This window comes from Notamacropus eugenii, chromosome 3 (assembly GCF_028372415.1).
Source record: "Notamacropus eugenii isolate mMacEug1 chromosome 3, mMacEug1.pri_v2, whole genome shotgun sequence".
Classification (NCBI taxonomy): Eukaryota; Metazoa; Chordata; class Mammalia; order Diprotodontia; family Macropodidae; genus Notamacropus; species Notamacropus eugenii.
The window spans coordinates 167,876,438-167,897,886 of NC_092874.1; the positions used below are offsets into that span (position 1 = coordinate 167,876,438).

The following is a 21,449-nucleotide window of genomic DNA, read 5'->3' on the forward strand; positions in this document are numbered from 1 at the left end:
CCCTAATGGTCAGAACTTCAAAGCTGAAGCCATACATCAGCCTCATACATCAGTCTTCCCAGTAGCAGGAATTGTAGGCATGTAGTACCATGCCTGACCAGGCTTGGCGTATCCACATTCAACTGAAAGCATCAAAGAAGGCTTTGTGGAGAAAAAGGTGAATAGTTTCCAAAGGACAGGATCGACTTCAGCAGGCAATGCTGAAATGAATTGCTACAAGTTTATACACACGTGTGTATATGTATATTCAAACAAATCTTTCTTCTTACAGATATGTATGTTGATTCATTATCTATTCATCCCCAAAAAAAGAAAAGTGGGAAAATAAGAAAAAAAAAATTGAGGGTCAGAGACCACTTAGAGAAACATACACAAAGTGATGCCTGTATCATTTTATGTAATATGTACCCACTTAAAAATTCTGATCCCAGGAGACCTCAGCCTGTTCCCCAGTAGCTTGTGTTGTTGATAATGTATGCGCCTTTGGGGGGAATTTCTCAAGCATGGTTCATTGATTGAACTGAGCTTCCCAAGCTATGACAGCTAATCTTGAGGACATATGTGGAACATTCTGTCCTGACTCAGGTGCCTCCTTATTACTTAAGCATGGGTTGAAATAAACTATTATTCTTTCAAGCCATTCAAGGCTATGAAGCACTCCAAAGCCTTCTCTTCTTGAGTCCAGACTGGCTTGTTAGAAAGCCGTACAATGAGGCAGAAAATTAAAATTGTATTTACATGATTGGCAATGCACTACTTAAATAAGGAAATTGTCAAGAAGAATTTTAGAGTGCCTACGGGATGAGACATATTGTTCTCGATTTTGAACAAAAAAGACATGAACCCTGCCTTCATAAAGCTCATTATTTAACATGTGAGCTAAGCTGTTATTCAGTCATTTTTCAGTTCCATTCAACTCTTCATAACCCCATTTGGGGATTTTCTTGCAAAGATACTGTAGTATCTTTTCCCTTTCCAGCTCACTTTACAAATGAGAAAATTGAGGCAAAGAGAGTTAAGTGAGCTAGTAAGTATCTGGGGCAAGATTTGAACTCAGGGAGATGAGTCTTCCTGACTCCAGTCTCAGCATTCTATCCACTGAGTCACCTACCTGTAGACGTAGAAAAAAAACTAAAAATACGCGACAGTCTTTGATAAGTTGCAAGAAAGTGCTGAATTTAGTGTTGATAGAGATCAAGATTTGAGTTCAGGCTTCCTTACTTGTGTTATCCTGGGCAAGTCACTCAACTTCGAGGAGCTTCAGTTTCTTCATCTATAAAATGGGGAGAATAAAACTTGTTCTAATGGATATTAAGAAGAAAAATGCTTTGTAAGTCTAAGAATGATATGTAAATATGAGTTATCATTAGATGTGCCAAATAACAAATACCTACAGTAAAGCCTATATTATTTGAAAAGAAGAATAGAGGAAGAATAGTAATTGTAGACTTAGATATTCAGGGAATGCTTCACAGAGAAAATGGGGAGGGTTCATTTGGCTCAGGTCTGCTAAGTAAATGGGACACGTTTTGTTTGAAAACAAAGGGATGGTCATGTGCTTGTATGAAAGCTTACTCTGATCAGAAAGTTCAGTTACTTTCTGCATTTCTTGAGAGTCACAATGGAATCCCAAGAGGCTCTTTTACCAAAGAAGACAATGCTTACTGGTGTAGCATTACCTAGAATTTACCTAGCCCAATGATGTATAGAGCAGAGCAAAGAAAGACCAAATAACCAAGAATTTTAAAATTGGGGTGTGTGTGCATGCGTGTGTGCGTGCGTATGTGTGTGTGTGTGTGTGTGTGTGTGTGTGTGTGTGATTTCTATGTGTGTATCAAGGATCCTTAGGAGTGGGACAAATGCTTCAAAATTCCTTGGGTGAAAAATGCATTATAAATAAAGGTTTTATTTATGCAGCATAATATGTTCTATGGGCTTATTTGAGCAGTGGAACTTCTTTTCTTGCACAAATAGTGCTTTTGGATGAAAGTTCTTAAAGTAATTCCTGAAACCACAAGCATGTTTTTAATTAATTTCATTTCTTCCCACTAAAAAACTCCTGAATGGTTTAGTAGCACTTATTTTTTTTCTTATCCTCTTTCCATACTTCCTCCTCCTTTTTTCCCATTTTTAGTAAGTATTTTGTGATAAAATGGTTCATTGGATTTAGAGCTGTGTCTTACTGCTTGCTATCTGACTGTAGTCATTCCTGAAATACAGTTATCCCTTCCACATTGCTGGGCAGTTAGGGTCATGGTACCCCCTACATCTAGAAAATCCATGTAAAATTTTTTGGCCCTCCCTCTGTACCAGAGAAGAAATCTGAATTATTACAGTATTAAAAGATAAAATATGTTGTCATTATGTAATACTATATAAATATTTTATGCATTTCTGAATGTCTATACTTTTCCTGTGTCCTCTGCTGGCCTTCATGTATCATCTGAGACTTCCACAAAATTCCCCCCCCAAAACTCCCATTTAATTTCTTATGCTGACTTGTGATATATCAGAACTGTGATGGTGGACATCGAAATGTGGAAGGGATGCATGTACTAACTCAAAGTGTTGAGTTTCTGATGTTCGTGGTAGACTCCTAGTTCTAGCACACTTTCCTTCTTTCTCTCTGCCCTCTCTGCCAACAAGTCACTCAGGCTTAGTGTGTCTTTTCTAGTAGCTAACTTGTAAAGGAGAAAGTTTATACCTTTAGAAATAATACATAAGTTTAAAAGTAATCAAAAGAGAATTTTAAAAAAATACACACACATACACATATACATATGTGTATATACACATGTTTACACATGTATTTCCACACATGCATATATGTATGTGTACAGATATATAACATTTCAATATATTTGGTTTCCTTTATATTCCTATACATTTTTCTTTAAGCATTAAAAGAAATTCTGAAAATGAGTCTATAATCTTTAATAGACTATCAAAAGGGTCAATGGGATTAAAAAGATTAAGAGCCCTTTATCAGAATTATGGATCTATACTCACTCTCAGCCAATCAGGAAAACCTCCAAGTTGTTGCAGGCTTTAGAGCACTCTGCCTACCTATTCTTGGTGGAGTCTCTGGCTAGCTAAGAGAGGAAAAAAAGGACACCTCATATCAGATACTATTTTATTTATCCTGTCATCTAGCTCATATCCATAATTCACAAAAGACACTTTTTTTTTTGTATGGAACTGCTAAGTTTTGTCTTCCATTGGAATATGTGCAGAGAATTATTTTCTTCAGTATTTCATGGACCTATATAGTAAAATACATAGCCTACAGTGGTACAGATAGCAATACATCTATGCCTTCTCATCCTGTATGATCTGTGTCCATTTTGTCCCATAAATCCTTCGTGAAATCCAGACTAGAAGGAGGGGCCTATACCTATAGTCTCTGCCAGTAGGGAAAATTGAGGCTGATAGCTCTCTTGGGTTCTGGAATGCTGAGCTACAGCCAACTGAGTGTTCATTCTAAGTCTAGTACTAACATGGTAAGACCCTGAGAGCAGAGGGCCATCAGAGTGCCTAGGAAGGGGTAAAGCAGTCCAGATCAAAGAGAAAGAGAAAGTTAAATCTTCCCTATCAATCAATTTTGAGATTGGGTCCTGAGTGCTGAACTTTCAACCTGGGTGAAATAGGGAGACCCGTTCTCAGAACAAAATGAAAAATAAAAAACCTCATGTGTGTCCAATGAACTATAGGGCCCTTTCTGGGTCTTTTAACATTTTGCATGTACCAGGGAGGAACTTGGATCATCCATCTATTATACCTTGCTCTTTCTAACCAACCTATCTTCTTTTCTGATCATACATTTCCTGAATGGTCTTTTTTATATCACTTTTTTTCATACAAATGATTGGTTTCATATATATATATATATATATATATATATATATATATATATATATATATATATATATGTATGTATATATATACATATAGTGGTAATAAATAACCTTCAGAATATTACATATGCGTATATATGGTATACACAAATTGTCTTTTACATAACTTAGTTTTGGAAGATTGTGGTATTCTATGATTCACAGACATAGCATCACATACTGGCTTTAAAAATACGGAACTTTCATTGTGCTGGTCACTGGGGATATGAAGACCGAAGCAGTGTAGTCTGTGCCCTTGGGAATGTATTTTATATTGGTGGGAACACTATATGCACAGATGAGTAAAAGCAAATGTAACACCACCCTCAATTGCTTCTCTCACAGAGAAGTTTCTTTATGTCTAAGAATACTTTCAAAACTTAGTATAGTTACAGTTTGCCATTTTCTATGAGAAGTCTGCAGGAAATTGCTATTTCAGCTGTCATCCTGAAAAGAAATAGATGTGATGATTGCAGAGAAACCAAGTCAGGCAATGAGAGAGAATATGCAGAGAACTTCTTTTTCTGCTAATATAGTTTAACTCTTAGAAAGAAACATTTTAAAGAGAATTTCTTGAGTCTGTGAAGAAACTGAAGAGATTTAGCTGTCATACTAGAGAAGAATCTGTCATATCTGGAGAGAGATTGGAGAGGACAGAAATGGATATAAATTATTTTTATACCCTTATGTTGAAAGTAAATAAGAAAAGGATTCTAGAGAGACTTTGGCTGCTATCTAGAAAAACAGAAATGAGGTTAAGTCAAGAGGAATGATAATGATTAGAAGTGACTCTGGGTATGATCCTTATTACAGCTAAAATTCTGTTTTTTAAAAAGTATGTCTATTATTATCTATTCCTCTATGAATAAATGGTACCATAGCCAGTAACTCTAATATCATATTAGAGGGTTTCATATATATGGAGAGAGGTGAGCAGTTGCTTCTGGGAAAATCTATTTCTCTTGTTTATTAAATAAGTAATATTTGGATAACATGCAAAGTGTTTTAGAAACCTTGAAGTGCTATATAAATGCTAGTTATTAGAAAACTGGGAAGGTGACTCAGAGATAATTGATTTACTAAAGAAAAGGAAGTAGCAACTGTAGTTGTTAGTAAAGAAATATCCAAACACACTCTTGGATTATATTATAATACGGAATGAATATAATTAATCAAATAGCAGGCATAAGCTATGCATGAGGGTGGTCAGTTTTAAAACCATGTTGTACAAAATATACACAAATTGAATATAAAGTAATTTTAAAGGGGAAAGACTGATAACTTTGGGAATCAAGAAGGCCTCATGTAAAAAAGTAGTACTTAAGGATGTTTTTCCCTTTTTTTAATTTAAATTTTCTTTTTTATTGTGAATTCAACAATTGTGAACAAATATGAACATTTCATTACTCTCCCCAAAATGGGATCATATATGAAACTGTGAACTTCTGCATATTGTATTTATCATAGAAGTCACAAAACTGGCCTACTTATGTTCCCTTATCACCTTTGGTTCTTTGCTGTTCAGTTTTTGATATTTCATTGATTTCCCTTTTTTTCTTTTTCTGCATCTCTGTCACTACCCACTAACTACCCCTCCATAAAACCTCTCCTTTAAGAAATAATTATGATCAAGCAAAAATAATTCAACCTGTTGACTCTGTCTGAAAATACATGCCTTATTCTACACATCCATCACTTCTCTAAGGGATAGATGGCATGCTGCTTTATTGATCTTCTGAAGTCATAATTGGTCACTACATTGATCAAAGTCTTATATTCTTCAGAATTGTTTTTCTTTAAATTATTGTGGTCATCATGTAATTTTTTTCTTGGTTCTCTTTATTTCACTCTGCATCAGTTTATACAAATCTTTCTAGGTTCCTCTGTATTTTTCATATTTGTCATTTCTTATAGTGCAATAATATTACATTATATTCATATACCACAGTTTGTTCAGCCATTCTCTTATTGATAGGTACCCACTTTTTTTCTAAATTGTTTGCTACAACAGAAAATGTTACTCTAAGTATTTTTATTCATATAGGTCCTTTTCCCTTTTTCTCTGTGTTTAATCTCTTTAGAGGATATGTCTAGCAGTGGTATCGATGATGTAGGGATGTAGGGGAAGGGGTATAGTTGCAAATTGCTTTCCTAAATGGTTGGGCCATTTTACAGCACCAACAACAGTGAATGCATTATTGGAGTTATCCTGCCCCATCTATTCCAACAATTACCATTTTCATATTTTGTCATCCTTGCTAATCTGATTATGAAGTATAAACTAGAGAGATTGTTAAACTTGAATTCACTTTTTATTAGTGAGTTGGAGCATTTTTCATATACTTTATTTAAAACCTCTTTACATCTTTTGACTATATCTTGAGGAATGACTTTTATATATTTAATTATATTAGCTGACTATGTATTTTGGATATTAGACCTTTATCAGAGAAATTTGCTACAAAGATATTTTCCTCCCGAAACTGTTTCCCATTGAATTCTAACTTCATTGATTATACATGGTTTTTGAGTGGAGCCATGAAGGAAACTAGGAAATCTAAGAAGCCATGGTGAAGAGGGAATGTATTCCAGGCTATTGAGAGGTAGCCTGTACAGAGGCACAAAGGTAGAAGATAGAATGTTGTGTCTGGGGAACAGTAAGTAGCCTAGTTCAATTAGAATATAAAATGCATGAAGAGTACAGAAAGCATGAAAAGATAAAATGGAGCTAGGTTTTGAGATTTAAATGTCAAACAGAAAAGTTGTTTTGTCCTCTGCCTCAGTTTCCTTATCTGAAGAGTGGGAATAATAATAGCACCTACCTCCCATAGTAAGCACTGTACACATCATCATCATCATCATCATTATCATCATCATCATCATCATCATCATCATCATCATCATCATCCTAGAAGCAATAGAGAGTCAATAGAGCTTTTTGAGTTAGGGTAGTGACAAAGTAAGACCTGTCTTTTAGGAATATCTATTTAGCAGTTCTGTTGAGAATTGTTTGAAGATAGGAGAGACTTAAGACAAGAAGATCACTTAGAAAGCTATTGCAGTAGTCCAGTTGAGAAGTCATAAGATCCTGACCTAGGTTTAGGTTATGGCTAGGTGAATGGAAAGAAAAGAATGGATGTGAGACATGTGAAGGTAGAATCAACAAACTTTGGCAGCTGAATGGAGAGGAGAGTTGAAAGTGAAGCATCAAAGATGATTTCAAGCTTTTATGAAAGGAATGTTTGGAGATTGTTGAAAGCTTTATGCAATTTCCAAATTTAATCCAGCTGGTACTCTTACTTCCTATTCAATTTTGAGTTCAGCTTGATGAACTAATTCAATTCATCCAACTATGTGCCATAGTCTAGGCAATAGAAACTCCTTATCCATTAAGTGTTTCCTTTATAGATTCTTAGTCTGATCGTATTTGCCTGGCTGTGGATGTCATTAAGTAGGCCAGGTAGTGTTCTGGGCACTGATGGTGTCAGCACAACGCCATCCACAAATAGGCACCTCATCATCTGTAGACATCTTTTTTCCATTGGGGTACTGCACAAAACAACCACTGTGATGTTGGTGAACACCTTTGATATTCATCTCTTTCTCTGTTTTATGCCTTATTGAGTAATGATCATCAGAAGTTATAATAATAATATAAACACATTTATACTGATAATAGATCAACATGAAAAATAGAAATACTGCCTCATCTCTTTCATTTCCAATTTTTTGTCTTCCACTTTCATATATGTACTTGGGATAATCTAATTTAGCTGAATTTCCAATTTTCAGTTCTACTGCTTTTCACCATGTTATATAAAGGGATATTGTTTACCATCTTCTACCACTATGTAATGTTTTGCAAATGTTTATGGTCTAAACTGTCATTATCTTTCTTGACTGCCATGTTTTTCCACTTTTCAAGGGAATCAAGTATTTAGTGTCATTGATTAATTAAAGCAAGAATCAAAATCAACCCCAAAGAAGAAGTATAAGAAGAAAAGAAGAGAATTATCACTTCATTATATTGTTCAGTGGCTTTCTTTGACCATTTTAAATGGAAATGTTGCTTTCTCTCCCTCTATTTCTATAGAGAAATTATATGGATTGATGAAAGATATAAAAGTGCTTTGAATTCTTCAGAAAAAGACATTAAAAAATGTGGAGGAAAATTGAACAAGAGAAAAAGGAGACTTGTTAATAAAGTATTTGAATGAAGTTAATGGCTTTATTTGAATTTCACTGAAATCTTGGAAATAGAAATCAAATATAAATGGTCATTCTATATCCTCGTGTCATTGCATTTGTTTCTATTAGACTTCATATTTGCTAACTATTTGCAGAGCTTTCTCCAAATAATGACCCTATGATATCACAGAAGAATGCCTACAAGTTATTAGCTCCTGTGTCATTAAGCAAAACTTCTAGGTTTATCCTCATATTGCACATCTCAGTTAGAAGTTCTGCTGAGTTGTGCATGAGTGTGAACACATAAACACACACCCAGCCAAGAGTCTTTGGAAATATTATAGACTTTTTTTTTCTCTGTTTTTCTCAGGGGACATTTAAACTGGCTTCAGCTTGATCGCAGAGTGTTGGAACATGACTTTCCCAAAAAGTCAGGACCTGTGGTTTTGTACTTTTGTGTCAGGTATGTACACAGGGTGTTCACTTGACTTCATGTATCTTCACAGAAAGTTTTCACAGAAAGCTGAGAGTTGTAAACATGAAGGTGTGATAAAGTTTCTTGGTTTACAATGAGACTATCTATGTAACGTAATAATATATAATATAATAATATATCTATACATATTACATATGTCTGTACACATATACATGACGTACACCTACAAATATATATTTGCCTTTCTCTTAAGGTATCTATGTTAAGGCAAGGAGAAGGAGGTATTAATATATTATTTAAATGAAGCTAATGACTATTTTGAATTTCAGTGCCATCATGGAAATACAATTCAAGTCTATAACCCTTTCTAGTTGTAATGTCGAGTACCCATTATCGTGGGAATGTGGGTTAAATAAATCAAGATAAGAGTTTTGATTTTATTGCTAAACATGTTAAACCCTACTTATCTATTACAGTAACATTTACATTTGAATCTTTTCTCTCTGTGAATATATAGAGAACTCTAGAGTCCTATACTACATAATACTAATATTCCTTTTCTTGTATCATGTGTTCCCACATTGTGTTCCCTTGAACTTTTACCTTTATGTTCCCAAATAAGAATACTCTCTCCATTGTTATAACTAGCTAATTTATCCCCAAGTGTGTGTGTTTGGGGGGGTGGGAGTGGGAAATGCATGACAAAATATCAAAAACAGCTCGAATTGTGTGTTTCATTAACCTTTTACAAGAGTGTTCATTGTGTATTTGCAAAGAACTTTATTATGTATGCTTAGTTAACCTTTGCAATAGTCCCTTAAAATTGGACTCAATTTTTGCTTCCGTTTTACAGAAAGCTTTGTGGTATCAGAGAAAGGTCAAGTAACTTAGGCCAAAGGATAAATCAGTCTGAGTAAGAATCCAACATCCCTCGTTTTTGGCTTAACCTAATGAACTGTTGCCTCTTTCTAAATACATATAACATAGAGTGATTTTCAAACTCTCCAGTCTCTTTTTTTAAAATGCTTGTTGAATTCAAATGCACGATAATTTCCAACCTCTACATTTTCCTAGTTCTTTTAAAATATGTTAACAGAGATTCAAAAATGGAAACAAACAATTTGCATAACAATTCCCAACAGGAAAAAAAAATATGATTCCTAACTCTAAAGATTGTGACCGGCGACGCAGCTTTAGTCACAACCAGCCTGACAATACAAAAAGTACAATAAATGAGCTTGAATCGAAAGAGTACATCCCATAATAGTCCCATTTCACAAGGTTCAGTATGTGTCCTTTACCCTAGCTGGTAGGGCACATTTAAGCTAAAATTTAATGCCTTCTTGATTTGTTTAACAGCTGCATACATTTCAGAACTAATCTTAACCATTTCCATCACTGATAGGAAGGATTTCGATATTATAATCCTTTCAATGGTGCCTACACTATTTTGTGTTAATGGAGAGGTAACCATGCCAGGAAAGAAATTCTCCTGGGAAAATTCCATCCTCAGCTGACTTCAGTTGAGGCACAGAATTTGGTTTTGAGGAGTTCATTACCTGGGGTGAGAATGGAGAGAATGAGAATGCATTGTTCTTATTGAACCCCTCCCAGACATAAGCACTGCCATATACCTATCCAACCCATTCCACAGATATTAACCAAGAAAAAGGAAAACATTTTCATTGTTGCATTTAGAGACTCTTCTTCCCCTCCCCGTGCAGCATAAACACCTGGTTTTTTGGAAGCTTGAGGCACCCTAGGATTGGTAGTATAAATGTTTGTCCCTGAGGCCATTACAGGGAGCTGCCATCTCCCTGTTAAACAGACAATCCCAGAAGAAAGTGCTGAAGTAAAACAACCAGCTAACAATTTTGGAGTAAGTAGAGGTCAGAATTTTATAGCTCTTTTCCACTAGCTGTATCCCACACTCCATCAGTCTTGCAGTATATTCACAGTAGGACCAGTGAATGAAACACCAACCCATTACCAGTTCTGAAAAGACAGTTCAGAGTATGTGTACTAGGCCAAAAGTATGAGTGTTCTGTCCACCAACCCCACCCCCTACATCTTTACATGAACTGCTGTCTATCCCATAGATTCCCCTCATACACACCTGTATAATTGATTTTTTTAACAAGTGTAGAATTTTATATGGTTCCTTATGAATTTCACCTTCGTCATTTTACCCTAACATTCTGACCTATTGAAGTCTTTTTAGATTCTGACTCTGCTATCTAGTTCATTCTCTGGGCTCCGAGTTTTGTGTCATTTTTAGATTTAATATTCTGGTCATCTACTCATTCATTTAAGGCATTGGTAAAAATATTGAACAGCAAGGGCCAAGGACAGTTTCCTGGCATATTCTCCTAGAGACCTTCCTTCTTGTTGACATACAGCAATTAATTATTGTTGTTTCATTAGGGAAAGAATCCCCAGCAAAATTGTTATGTTTTCCCAATGCTGACTACATTCTCTATTCTATATGTGGGGTCAGGCATAATACATCATCTTCATGAAGATTCCAGACCTTGGAGTCTCTCCATCCAGGATGTTTCCCAGTGGGTACCATCCAACCTTCCTTATCAGGGAATCTGGTGGAGTTCATTCTATTTAACACAAATATCTATAGCCTCAGCTGAGCCATCCATTAAACATGCATATCTTAAAAGCAATTTGACTCTAGAGAGTCCAGTAATGTCATTTCTGCATTGGTTTAAAAAGATATATCTATATAACAGATCCATGCTCAGTTCAGATGGTGAGTGGCTTTTCCTTTGCCTTAGTGAGAAGGGAAAATTAAATCACCCTCATAAAAGAGGAAAGTAGAAAAGATCAAATGCCTTAAGCCAAGCTTTGAAAGCTCATAGAATGTAAATATTCCCACATGTTCCATATTGGACACCATCCCAAGATGGCTTTTTATTTGGCATCTATATACTCTTTCACAAAAACACATTTTTAAGACTTGGAGGAGAGATGGAACAGAATTTTCACACCTATTCAACAGATAAAGAAGTAAAGATGCCAAAAGGTTAAGTAACTTGAGTACAGGAATGAGTCAGTAAAAACCTGAAATTCTAACTCTCTTTCTAGCCTTCCAAACCACATTTTGCCTTTCCAACCAAGTTACCTTCTCAGGATATCCAAAGCCAGTGACCGCTGCTAAGTTTCTTCATTCCTACCAAATGAAGGGATTGAGTCAGGTGACTGCTCAAGTTCCATCCAGTCCTCAATTTCTTAGTCCATGAAGAAAATGTGTCTACAATTTAGGTTTTCATTGACTTTTCTGGGTACCCTTTCTTTGGACTCTCTGCCTCAAGGTATTCCCCTCTCAATTCCATTTTTCACACAGCTGCTAAAATGTTATTCTGAAAGTGTAAACTGACTAGTCACTTCCCAACTGAAAAAGTTGCCTCCAATGACTTACTCTGGTTCCAGGATAAAATGCAAACTTGAGAGGGAATGGGGATGGGAGTGGGAAGCATTCATAATCTAGTTCCAGCATACCTTTCCAGGTTTATTACAGATTATTGCCCTTCATGTGGTCCACATTCCAAACCAACTGGCCTGTTTATTACTCTTCATCCATGATATTCCATTTCCCATCTCTTGGCTTTTGCCAGGACTTTTCTTCATGCATCCTCTCCTCTCTTTTGCCTCTTAGAATCCCTGGCTTCCATTTTTCTTTTTAATTTATGGAATAAAACAAGCATTTCCATAATATAGTTTAAAAAAAAGAGATGACTGCATGTGAAACTGCAAATCTGCTATGCACAACTTGCCATTTTCAAATAAACAACAAAATTATCATGTAAATTTCTTTTTTCTTTCTTCCCTTTCTCCCATCCCCCAATGATGGCTACCATTAGACCATAGATGTATATATGTAAATGCCCCTTCTTACAGGAGATCTTTAGTCATCCTTCAGCTGATAGCATCTATTACACACACACACACACACACACACACACACACACACACACACATACAAACACACAAACAAAGTACATCTAAGTATATGTTTTTCCCCTACTGAATGCAATCTCCTTGAAGACAGTGACTGATTTGTTTTTTTTTGTTTGTTTTTTTTTTTTATTTCTATCCCCAGTAACTAGGCATGTGGCCTGGCATGTGGCAAGTATATAATTAATGCTAATTGATTGCCTTGGAAAGGGCTCAATGCCTCAGATTATTGGTAAAATAACAGAAATGTTCCGCCAAAGTCCTTAAGGTAATTATTACTTCAAAAGAGACATGAGATCCATTAATGGAAAGTGACCCGTAAGAGCTTATCACAAGTCCTGCTTCTTATGAAGAGTGACTGAGGAAAGTAAGCTTCAGGTCAAGGAATTAAGACCTTGAAGCTTAATTCAAGGCCCAACCCTGATATTCTCCCTTTGTAGCCTAAACCTCATTTAGAAAATGTGTACCTTTGACTTGAAAATGAGGATCAAGAAACCACCACAGCAAGTTTTAAGTAGAAAGGGCTAAGGCTCATCCTCCAGGTGTAAGAAAGTGAGAGTCCCTTTAAAAATAGAGACCCTTACTAGAAGGGAAGAATGCAGAGCCTTCACTGGGGAAGGCAAGTGCTGTGAGCAACTGAGGGGCGCATAGAATATAGAAGGTATTTATTTACTAACCCAAGGGTGCTAGATCATTAGGAAAGAGGGCCCAATTACATATTTTTTGACTCAAGTACAAACAAGAAACTTGGGGTTTCTCAGTATAGACAATTTATCTTAGTTGTGTTTGTCCTTCATTCTCGAAGAGGACCATGACATCAGGATGATGACATGACTTGCAGTTGACTTTGATTTGAGTGAGGGAGGGCTGTGCAAGGTCACCAGCCTCACTTTCTTCTCCTGAGCCATCTGGGTCCAGTGGCCTGATAATCGTCAGGTAGACTAGAGATGGCACAGGATGCAATGGGAGACCCTGGCCCTTTCAGGCTAAGGTCTTATCACATTCTCACTTTGAGTGAGATACACCCATTCAGTGAATGGGCTTGTTTAAGTAGTTAGTCAAGGGATAGCCCCTTCCATCAAAAAAAAAAAAAAATCAAACTGAGAGGGGAAAACCCTCACGGTACCTGGGTAAAAGAGAAACAACTACTCTTTAGTAATTATATTCACTCTGTGCTAGGTGGGTAGGGACTTTGTTGTCCAGTCTATGAGCTCCAGAGTGAATTAGGCTTAAGGCTTGATCTTTGAGCAAGAAATGTATTCAGTAAGTCCAAAGGAAACAAAGACAGCTTTGAGTGCACCCAGGTATGACATGAAGCAATGGCCATATGAAGTCATACAAAGAAAGCCAAGAACAATCCCTGCCCTTACAAAGCTCACATTCTAACAAGATATGAACACATACAAGATACAATTCACCAGTTATACATAAGCTATATCCAGAGTAAATGGAAGGTAATCTGAAAGGGGAAGACCAGCATTTAGGGGGACAGGTGACCCCCTGAAGAAGGTGAAATTGAAGGTAAATCTTGGAAAATTAGAAGGTGGAGGTGAGGGGGAAGAGGTAAGGGAGTCGAGCATTAGGAGTTGGCATATTGAGTTCAAGGAAGGCAAGTAGAGTAGCGTAGCTGGATTGTGAAAGGTGGGAGGTGAGGGGAAGGGGAAGAGATGGGTTCGAAATAAGAAAGCTAGAGAGGGAAGAAGGAGGCACCTTATGAAAAGTTTTAAATGTAAAGTTCTTATTTGATGCTACAGGTAATAGGGAGTCACTGGAGAAGAAGGTAGGCATGCTCTGACTTACACTGAAGCAATATAAGGAGATGTTGACACCTAGACTTTAGGAAAAAACAGCAAGGTGGCATAGTGGATAGAGCATGGGGCATGGAGCCAGGAAGACCTGAATTCAAATCCAGCCTCATACAAGTCCTAGCTGTGTGATCTTGGGCAAGTCATTTAACCTCCTTTTGCCTCATTTCCTCAACTGTAAATTACAGGTAATGTACCATCTACTTTGTAGGGTTGTTGTGAAGATCAAATGAGATAATAATTGATTACATATGGTAATATGGTACATATGGTATATATGCACTATATCAATGCTAGCTAGTATTGTTATGTTTGTTTTTATTATTTGAAATGACCTTAGTGGCTGAGTGCAGTATATATTCGAAAGGAATGAGGTGTGAAGAAAACATTTTGTTGTCGTTCAGTCGTTTTTGGTCATGTCCAGCTCTTTGTGATCTCATTTGGAGTTTTCTTGGCAAAGATAATGGACTGGTCTGCCATTAAATGAGAATGCTACTATTGAAGACAATTAAGCTATAACTCAGGCAAGAGGCGAAAGAAACAGGAGGCCTAACCTAAGGTGTTGGCTGCGTGGGAGAAGGGAATGTACAAGATAGGTGTTATAAAGGTAAAAACCTCAAGATCTGACAATAAATTGCATCTGCTGAGGGAGAATGAGGAGTCATTGGTGGCCGTAATTTTGTGAACTTGGGTTATTGGGAGATTTGCCCTTCATAGAAAAAAGCTCAAAAGAAGGGATGGTTGGGGAAGAAACAATGAGCTCCATTTTGGAAATGTTGAACATGAGATGCATAGAGGACATCTATTTCAAAATGTCTAAAATGTAATTGGTGATAAATGGCTTCACTCTGTAGAGACACTAGAACTATACACAGAGATCTAGGAATCACCTGCATAGACATAAGTGAAATGCTAGGAACTGAAGAGATCGCCAGTGAAACAGTATATAGCAAAATGAGAAAAGAGGGCCCAAGAGAGAGTCTGAGGAGGACATCCATCATTAGTGAGTGTGACATGGATAAAGAACCTGCAAAAGAAATTGAGAAAGGGCAGTCAGATAGAGAGGAGAACCAGAATAGGAGTGTCACCAAAGCCTACAGAGAAGAAAGTGTCCTCAGAGAGGTGATCAACAGTGTCAAATGCTGCAGAGAGACCAAGAAAAATGAGGACTGAGAAAAGGCCACGAGATTTGGAAGTTAAGAGATCACTGGTCACTTTAGAGGCAGCACCATGGAGACCACGGATGTTGGTCAAGAACATCATAAGATCATAGATTTGAATCTGGAAGAGATTTTGAATCATCTAATCCAACCTCCTCATTCTATTGCTATAGATACTGAATCCCAAGAAAATTATAGGACTATGCCAGGGTTACCTGGTCCCAAGGACCTATCTTTAACCCAGATCCTCTGATTCCAAAGCCAGCACCCCCTGGGACCTCCTCACAATGTATAGGAGTTAAGTTAGAAACAATGACAGAGAAAGAGTAAATGGAATGGAAGAAGCAAGAATTTCTAAAAGCAGTATAGATTATCCACTAAACCTATTCCATCTAGGACTCTGGCACCCAAATTTGATTATTTTGTCTGCCAACAAGGAACAATATTTAGACATCCCCTTCTCCCCCCATACTGTATACCATGTCTTACTTTTCTGCAAAATGGAACAAATCTCATAGTATAGAAAGGCCAGGATAGATGGAGTGAGGGAGGCTGCTTTAGAGATAAATAAACAGGTAAGGGACAGGGAGAGAAGTTACCCCATCCTTTACTTATTTGTACGTTTCATGCTCCTCTTCCTCATCATTATTATTTTGCATCCATGCATAAATTCACAAAACCAAGAAGGCATCAGAATGATATTATGACAGACTGTACTAACAATTAAAGGAATGGCTAATGAACCTCAAAAAGGGAAGCACTGATCTTTTTTATCTTTTCCCTCCCTTCTGTATGTTAAAAACAAACCCAACAATCTTTTGGCTTTTGCTGTTAGCTTTCCTCTACACTTTTTCTGACCTTCTCAGTCATTCCTATTGATAAGTGCCTTGATTAATCAGCATTCCTATCAAATAGTATTCAAGTTTCCATCTTTATTTAACACTGTGTTCAATACTGGGCAAAACTGCCTAGTCAGTAATTAATAATTGTAATTAGTGCTGTCTAATCTTCAAAACATTTTTTACCTTGTCTCATTTGACTTTTGCTGTCATCCGTTGATACAAGTTAGGTGAAATTTATTACCATTTGGAAAATAAATTGAGGCGCAGAGAGATGAAATGATTTGCCTCTGGGCACATAACTAGTTAGTAGTAGAGGCAGAATCCCAAATCTGAATTCTAATTCCCTGTTCTTTCCATTTTATTACATAATTTTCCTTTAGATTTTTTTTAATTGGACCCATATTTTCATTGAATAATAAGCATTTACTTAAATCCTTACCCTATGCCATGTAGTGTAGAGGTAAAATTGTTGGATTTGGTATTATAGAATGAATGTGCATTAAATTCCTAAATTTTCTACTTACTTTCCATGTGACCTTAATCTCTCTGGCTCTCAGTTTCCTCATCTGTAAAATAAGAAGTTTACACTAGGTAAACTCTACAGTCCCCTCATGCTATAAATCTAGGTGCTCCTAAGAGGTTTGGTTTTTAATCCTGGATAGACCTTTGATTTTATTGATGTAAAAAATATCTGGTATAGAAACTCCCTCTACCAGTGCAGATGCGAAACTGTTTTTCAACTTACAGCCTTATAGAGTGCCTGGGACACTGTGAGGTTAGGTAACTGGCCCAGAATGATATCACCAGGATTTATCAGAAGCAAGACTTAAACCCAAGTCTTCTCAATTCTCACTCTAGTTTCCTGTCCACTGTGGCAAACTGCTTGCTTCTCACTGGGAAATACTATATGAGAAAAAAGGGGAGAGGAGAGGAGAGAAGAGGGGAGAGGAGAAGAGGGGAGGGGAGGGAGAGGAGAGAGAAAGTCCCTATTCATCAAGGGAGATTAGACTCTAGGATATCAAAAAATATACATAGGAAAAAAATTAGAGAACAATAAATATGTATCATATCAACAACTGCAAAAATAGTATGGTCTAAATTATAACTTAAATTGAAGACAGAGTCTCTATCCACTTCTGTCTTCATCTCATCTCCCTCCCATAAAACTGTGCCCGTGATAGGAGATCAGTGAATATTTTTTGAATGAAGATGGAACACCTTCCTCTCAGGGTCTATAATATGACACATAATAATAGAAAGTGCAAAACACTCACAGTAAACAACATACAGCAGTTAGTTTATGGCACAAATTAGACAGATACATGACACTTGCTTTTCAGAAATATTCCAGCAGCTTCTGAGTGACAACTATGTAGAGATGATTGACAGAATTCTAGTACCATTCAAGGAATTCATGGGCCCAAAGTCTAAAGACAAGCTTAAGAAACCGGCCAAAAGAAAATGGACATGGAATCTGTGTAATCGACAATAGGAAACCATGGGGATGTTTCAGTTCAAATTTCAGGCTCAGGAGGATTCCTACAGCTTTGGGTTCCCTTCCTTTCAACTACTTAGCCCAGCTCAGTGCCACTGTAGCTCTGGCACTGTACTCAGCATGTCAGGAAAATAAAGAGAGACTGGGTTAAATCTCCTTAAATCCAGCTTTTCACAGTCACCTGAAGTAAGCAATTGAAGAAAACAAAGAAAGAGAAGCAAGAGCACTTTATCTGAAAGGAAAGGATTTTTACAGTCATTTTTGTGAAAGACTCAAGTTTTTCTCTCCTGACTGATATGACACTCACTATCTTTTGTCACTTTGGAGTAGCAGTGATTGTGCATATCCCAAACTGTGGCTGCTTATGACCTACTGCATATTAATTTGACCCTAGGCATATGTTTTCAGTTAAGATTTAGTGCTGTTGCAATTTTAAATACTTTAGATGTTCAGTTGCACAAACTTACTGAGATTTCTATTCCACATCTCATTGTTCTCATTCATTCTCTTTCCTCCCAATGCCTCTCTCTCTTTCCCTCCATCCGACCCCCCTTCTCTCTCTCTCTCTTTTTCCCTCCTTCCTTTTCTCTCTCCCTTTCCCTCCTCTCTCTTTCTCCTCTCTCTCTGTCTCTCTCTCTCTGTCTCTCTCTCTCTTCCCCTCCTCCCCACTCTCCCACTTTCTATGTCTTTCTCCTCCTTTTCCCTTTCCTTCCCTCCTACTGCCCTAATATCCACCACAAAACAGGCAATCAAAATGTACCATTTCTGTTGGTTACCAAGTAAACTGTTCATTACCATATTTAATTAGCCCTTGAAATATAGACTCAATGAATTACAAGTGACAAAGTCTCGTGATTGAATGTGCGGTGGACAGCAGTTGTGGTCATAGTCAGCTGGGTGCCCTCAGATGCCATTGTTAAACGTGGATAGTGTAAAATCCCCTTCTAGCAATTTCTTCTAGCAAAGTCTCCTGGAAGAAAAAGAAAATATAATTTTCCCACATTCACAGAATCCTGTCCGAGTGCTGAAATGCTTTGCTTTGAGAACAGTCACGCAGCTCCTCTGTACCTTAAAGGGGGAGGGCAGATCTCTTCCGGCAAATGAATTTGGTACTGGTAGGTTAGGTGGATCGCTCTCAAGGAAAACTATTAACCCAGAAAGCCAATAGCTTCTAACTCAGAAAGCCCTGGAATTCTGTTCTGCTAAATATGGCAAAGAACCATCCTCGGAATTATCTGCTGGAGTCACTGATTCCAACATGAATCTTTCATTTTCTTAAATTAACTATGGGAAGAGAATTCTTAATTCTTTATGAATTAGTTGGGTCCTCATTGCTTTGTGCTGGAAGGTCAAGGAAATGGTGCAACACTGCCACCTAATGCTAAAAACAAGAATATTTTTAAAAGGTTAAATCAAAAAAAACTTCGATTGAGAGAAAGCTTCAGCCCATAATATCAATATTTCCCTCCCCCTTCCCTAGAGGACTCGCCTTCCTGATGCATGAAATGCTTTCCTTCTTGAAGGATTATAAGTCAAGGCTTTGTGAAGTTAGTAAGTACAAATTCCGTTTTTGACACACAATTGGGAAGTTGCAGCACACTTAAGTGAATTATTCAGGGTTACACAGCCAGTGTATAACCGTCTTGTTACTTAGGATTCTCCAGTATATTGATCTGACAAGCAAAGATACAGGAAACAATGTTGAGGGCTCTGTCAAATAGAAGATGATTTTTTTCTTGAGTTCCTCTTCATTATTCCATATTAGATCATAACCCTGGTATTTCCAATGACTATAAAGAATCAGAGACTCAGAGTTGAAAGTAACCTCAAAGACCATCTAATTTAACTTGAACCTGAAAAAAGAGTACCTTCCATATCATACCCAACAATAGTCATCCAGCTTTTGCTTGAAAACTTCCAGTGAGGGGAACCTACTGCCTCCTAAGAAAGCAAGTTGTTTATTTGGATAACTCTAATGATGGGGTTGGAAGGGACTTTAGAGATCATCTAGTCCCCAGATTTTACAGATGACACAAGACCCAGAAAAATTTTATGAGACCTAAGATCATACAGTAATTGACACTTGAGACCAGGTGCCATGTCTCCAAATTCACTGTTCTTCCCATTGTATGCTGCTACCTCGTCTTTTAAGAAGTTTCCTTACATAAAAAAATATATTTGCTACTTTACGACTTTCACCTTTTGTTTCTAATTCTGTCCTCTTGAGTAAAACAAAGTGTGCCATTTTCCACATTAGTCTCCTTAAAACACTTTAAGAAAAAAAAATCTATCGTATCTTCTGTAAACCTTTTTTTCTCAAGACTAAACATCCCCATTTCTCTCACCCTATTATCATGTCTTTACTTCTCCCACAACTTCTAGTTTCTTCCTAAAAAAGCCAGTCAGAACATAACTGACTACTACAGAGGTGAGTTAATCTGAGGAGAGAACAGGTCTATTATGCCCCTAGTTGTTCTGGATATACTCCTCTCGTAATGCAACTTAGATTGTATTCTTTGTTGGGCTACCATGTTACACTTTTGACCCATACTGAGCTTGTTAGTAGGGCAGTTGTGGTTCTGTGGATAGAGGGCTGGACCTGGAGTCAGGAAGACTCATCTTCCTGAGTTCAAATCTGGCCTTAGACACTTACTAGCTGTGTGACCCTGAGCAAGTTTCTTACCTCTGTTTGCCTCAGTTTGTTCATTTGTAAAATGAGCTGGAGAAGGAAATGGCAAACCACTCTAATATCTCTGCCAAGAAAATGTCAAATGGATGCCATGAAGAATCTGACGCGACTGATAAATGACTAAACAGCAATGAGCTTGTAGTCAATAAAAATCCTCAGATTTTTTTTCATATTGATATGCCTCCCCCATCTTACACTAATCAAATTGATTTTTTGAATTCAAGTGTAAAACTTTATACTTTTCCAGACTGAATTTCATCTTGTTGGTGTTGTCCCACTGTTCTAACCTGTGAAGATTGTTTTGGCTTCATATTCTGCGGTCTCTTGTTCATTTTACCTCCTAGCTTTGGGTCATCTGTAAGATAAGTGTGAAGTCAGTGCCTTCATACAAGTCATTGATAAATGTGTTCGACTACCCAAAGCCAAGGACACATCCCTGGGTAACTCTGCTGTAACTTTCCATCCAAACTGATGTCTAAGTATTAATGATTACTCTTTAGGCTCTGACCAAATAGGGCAGAGAATAACAAGAGTCTACATTAGGAAACCTGAAAATGAACTGAGGCTGGTGAGAAAAACTAAGGACACCAAAATGGTTGTAGTTATTGGGAGTTTGATTCAAAGCAACATTAGGGAAAAGAGAAAGATAAACTGCCTCCTTTTCTAAATATTTGCTAACCATCTCTTTTTTTAAAAAAAAGTCTAAATTTCAATCAAGCTAATTGATATACAGTCTATAGATTCCATTTTCTTTCCTTTTGTTAAAAAAAATCTGCATTGTATTTGTTCTCCAACCCCTCAATAATTTCTCTCATCTTTATGGTAATAGTAATATTAGCTAGTATTTATATTGTATTTTAAAGTTTGTAAAGCATTTTACATGTGTAACCTCCATTGATTTGTACAGCCGTGTGAGGTAGGTGATATTATTATCTCCATTTCACAGATGAGGATACTGAAGCTGAGGGAGACTAA

The 21,449-nt window shown here is 37.0% G+C and overlaps 1 protein-coding gene across 7 annotated transcripts in view; it reads left to right on the forward strand.

The window, feature by feature from the left end:
- Nucleotides 1-21,449, forward strand: part of FRMD4A (FERM domain containing 4A) — a 547,164-nt gene that overhangs the window by 366,136 nt on the left and 159,579 nt on the right. For all 7 annotated transcript variants that reach the window (XM_072653270.1, XM_072653269.1, XM_072653267.1 and 4 more), the window contains one exon: nt 8,452-8,544. In XM_072653270.1, coding sequence (XP_072509371.1) covers nt 8,452-8,544 — 93 coding nt within the window. The remainder of the gene's footprint in view (nt 1-8,451; nt 8,545-21,449) is intronic.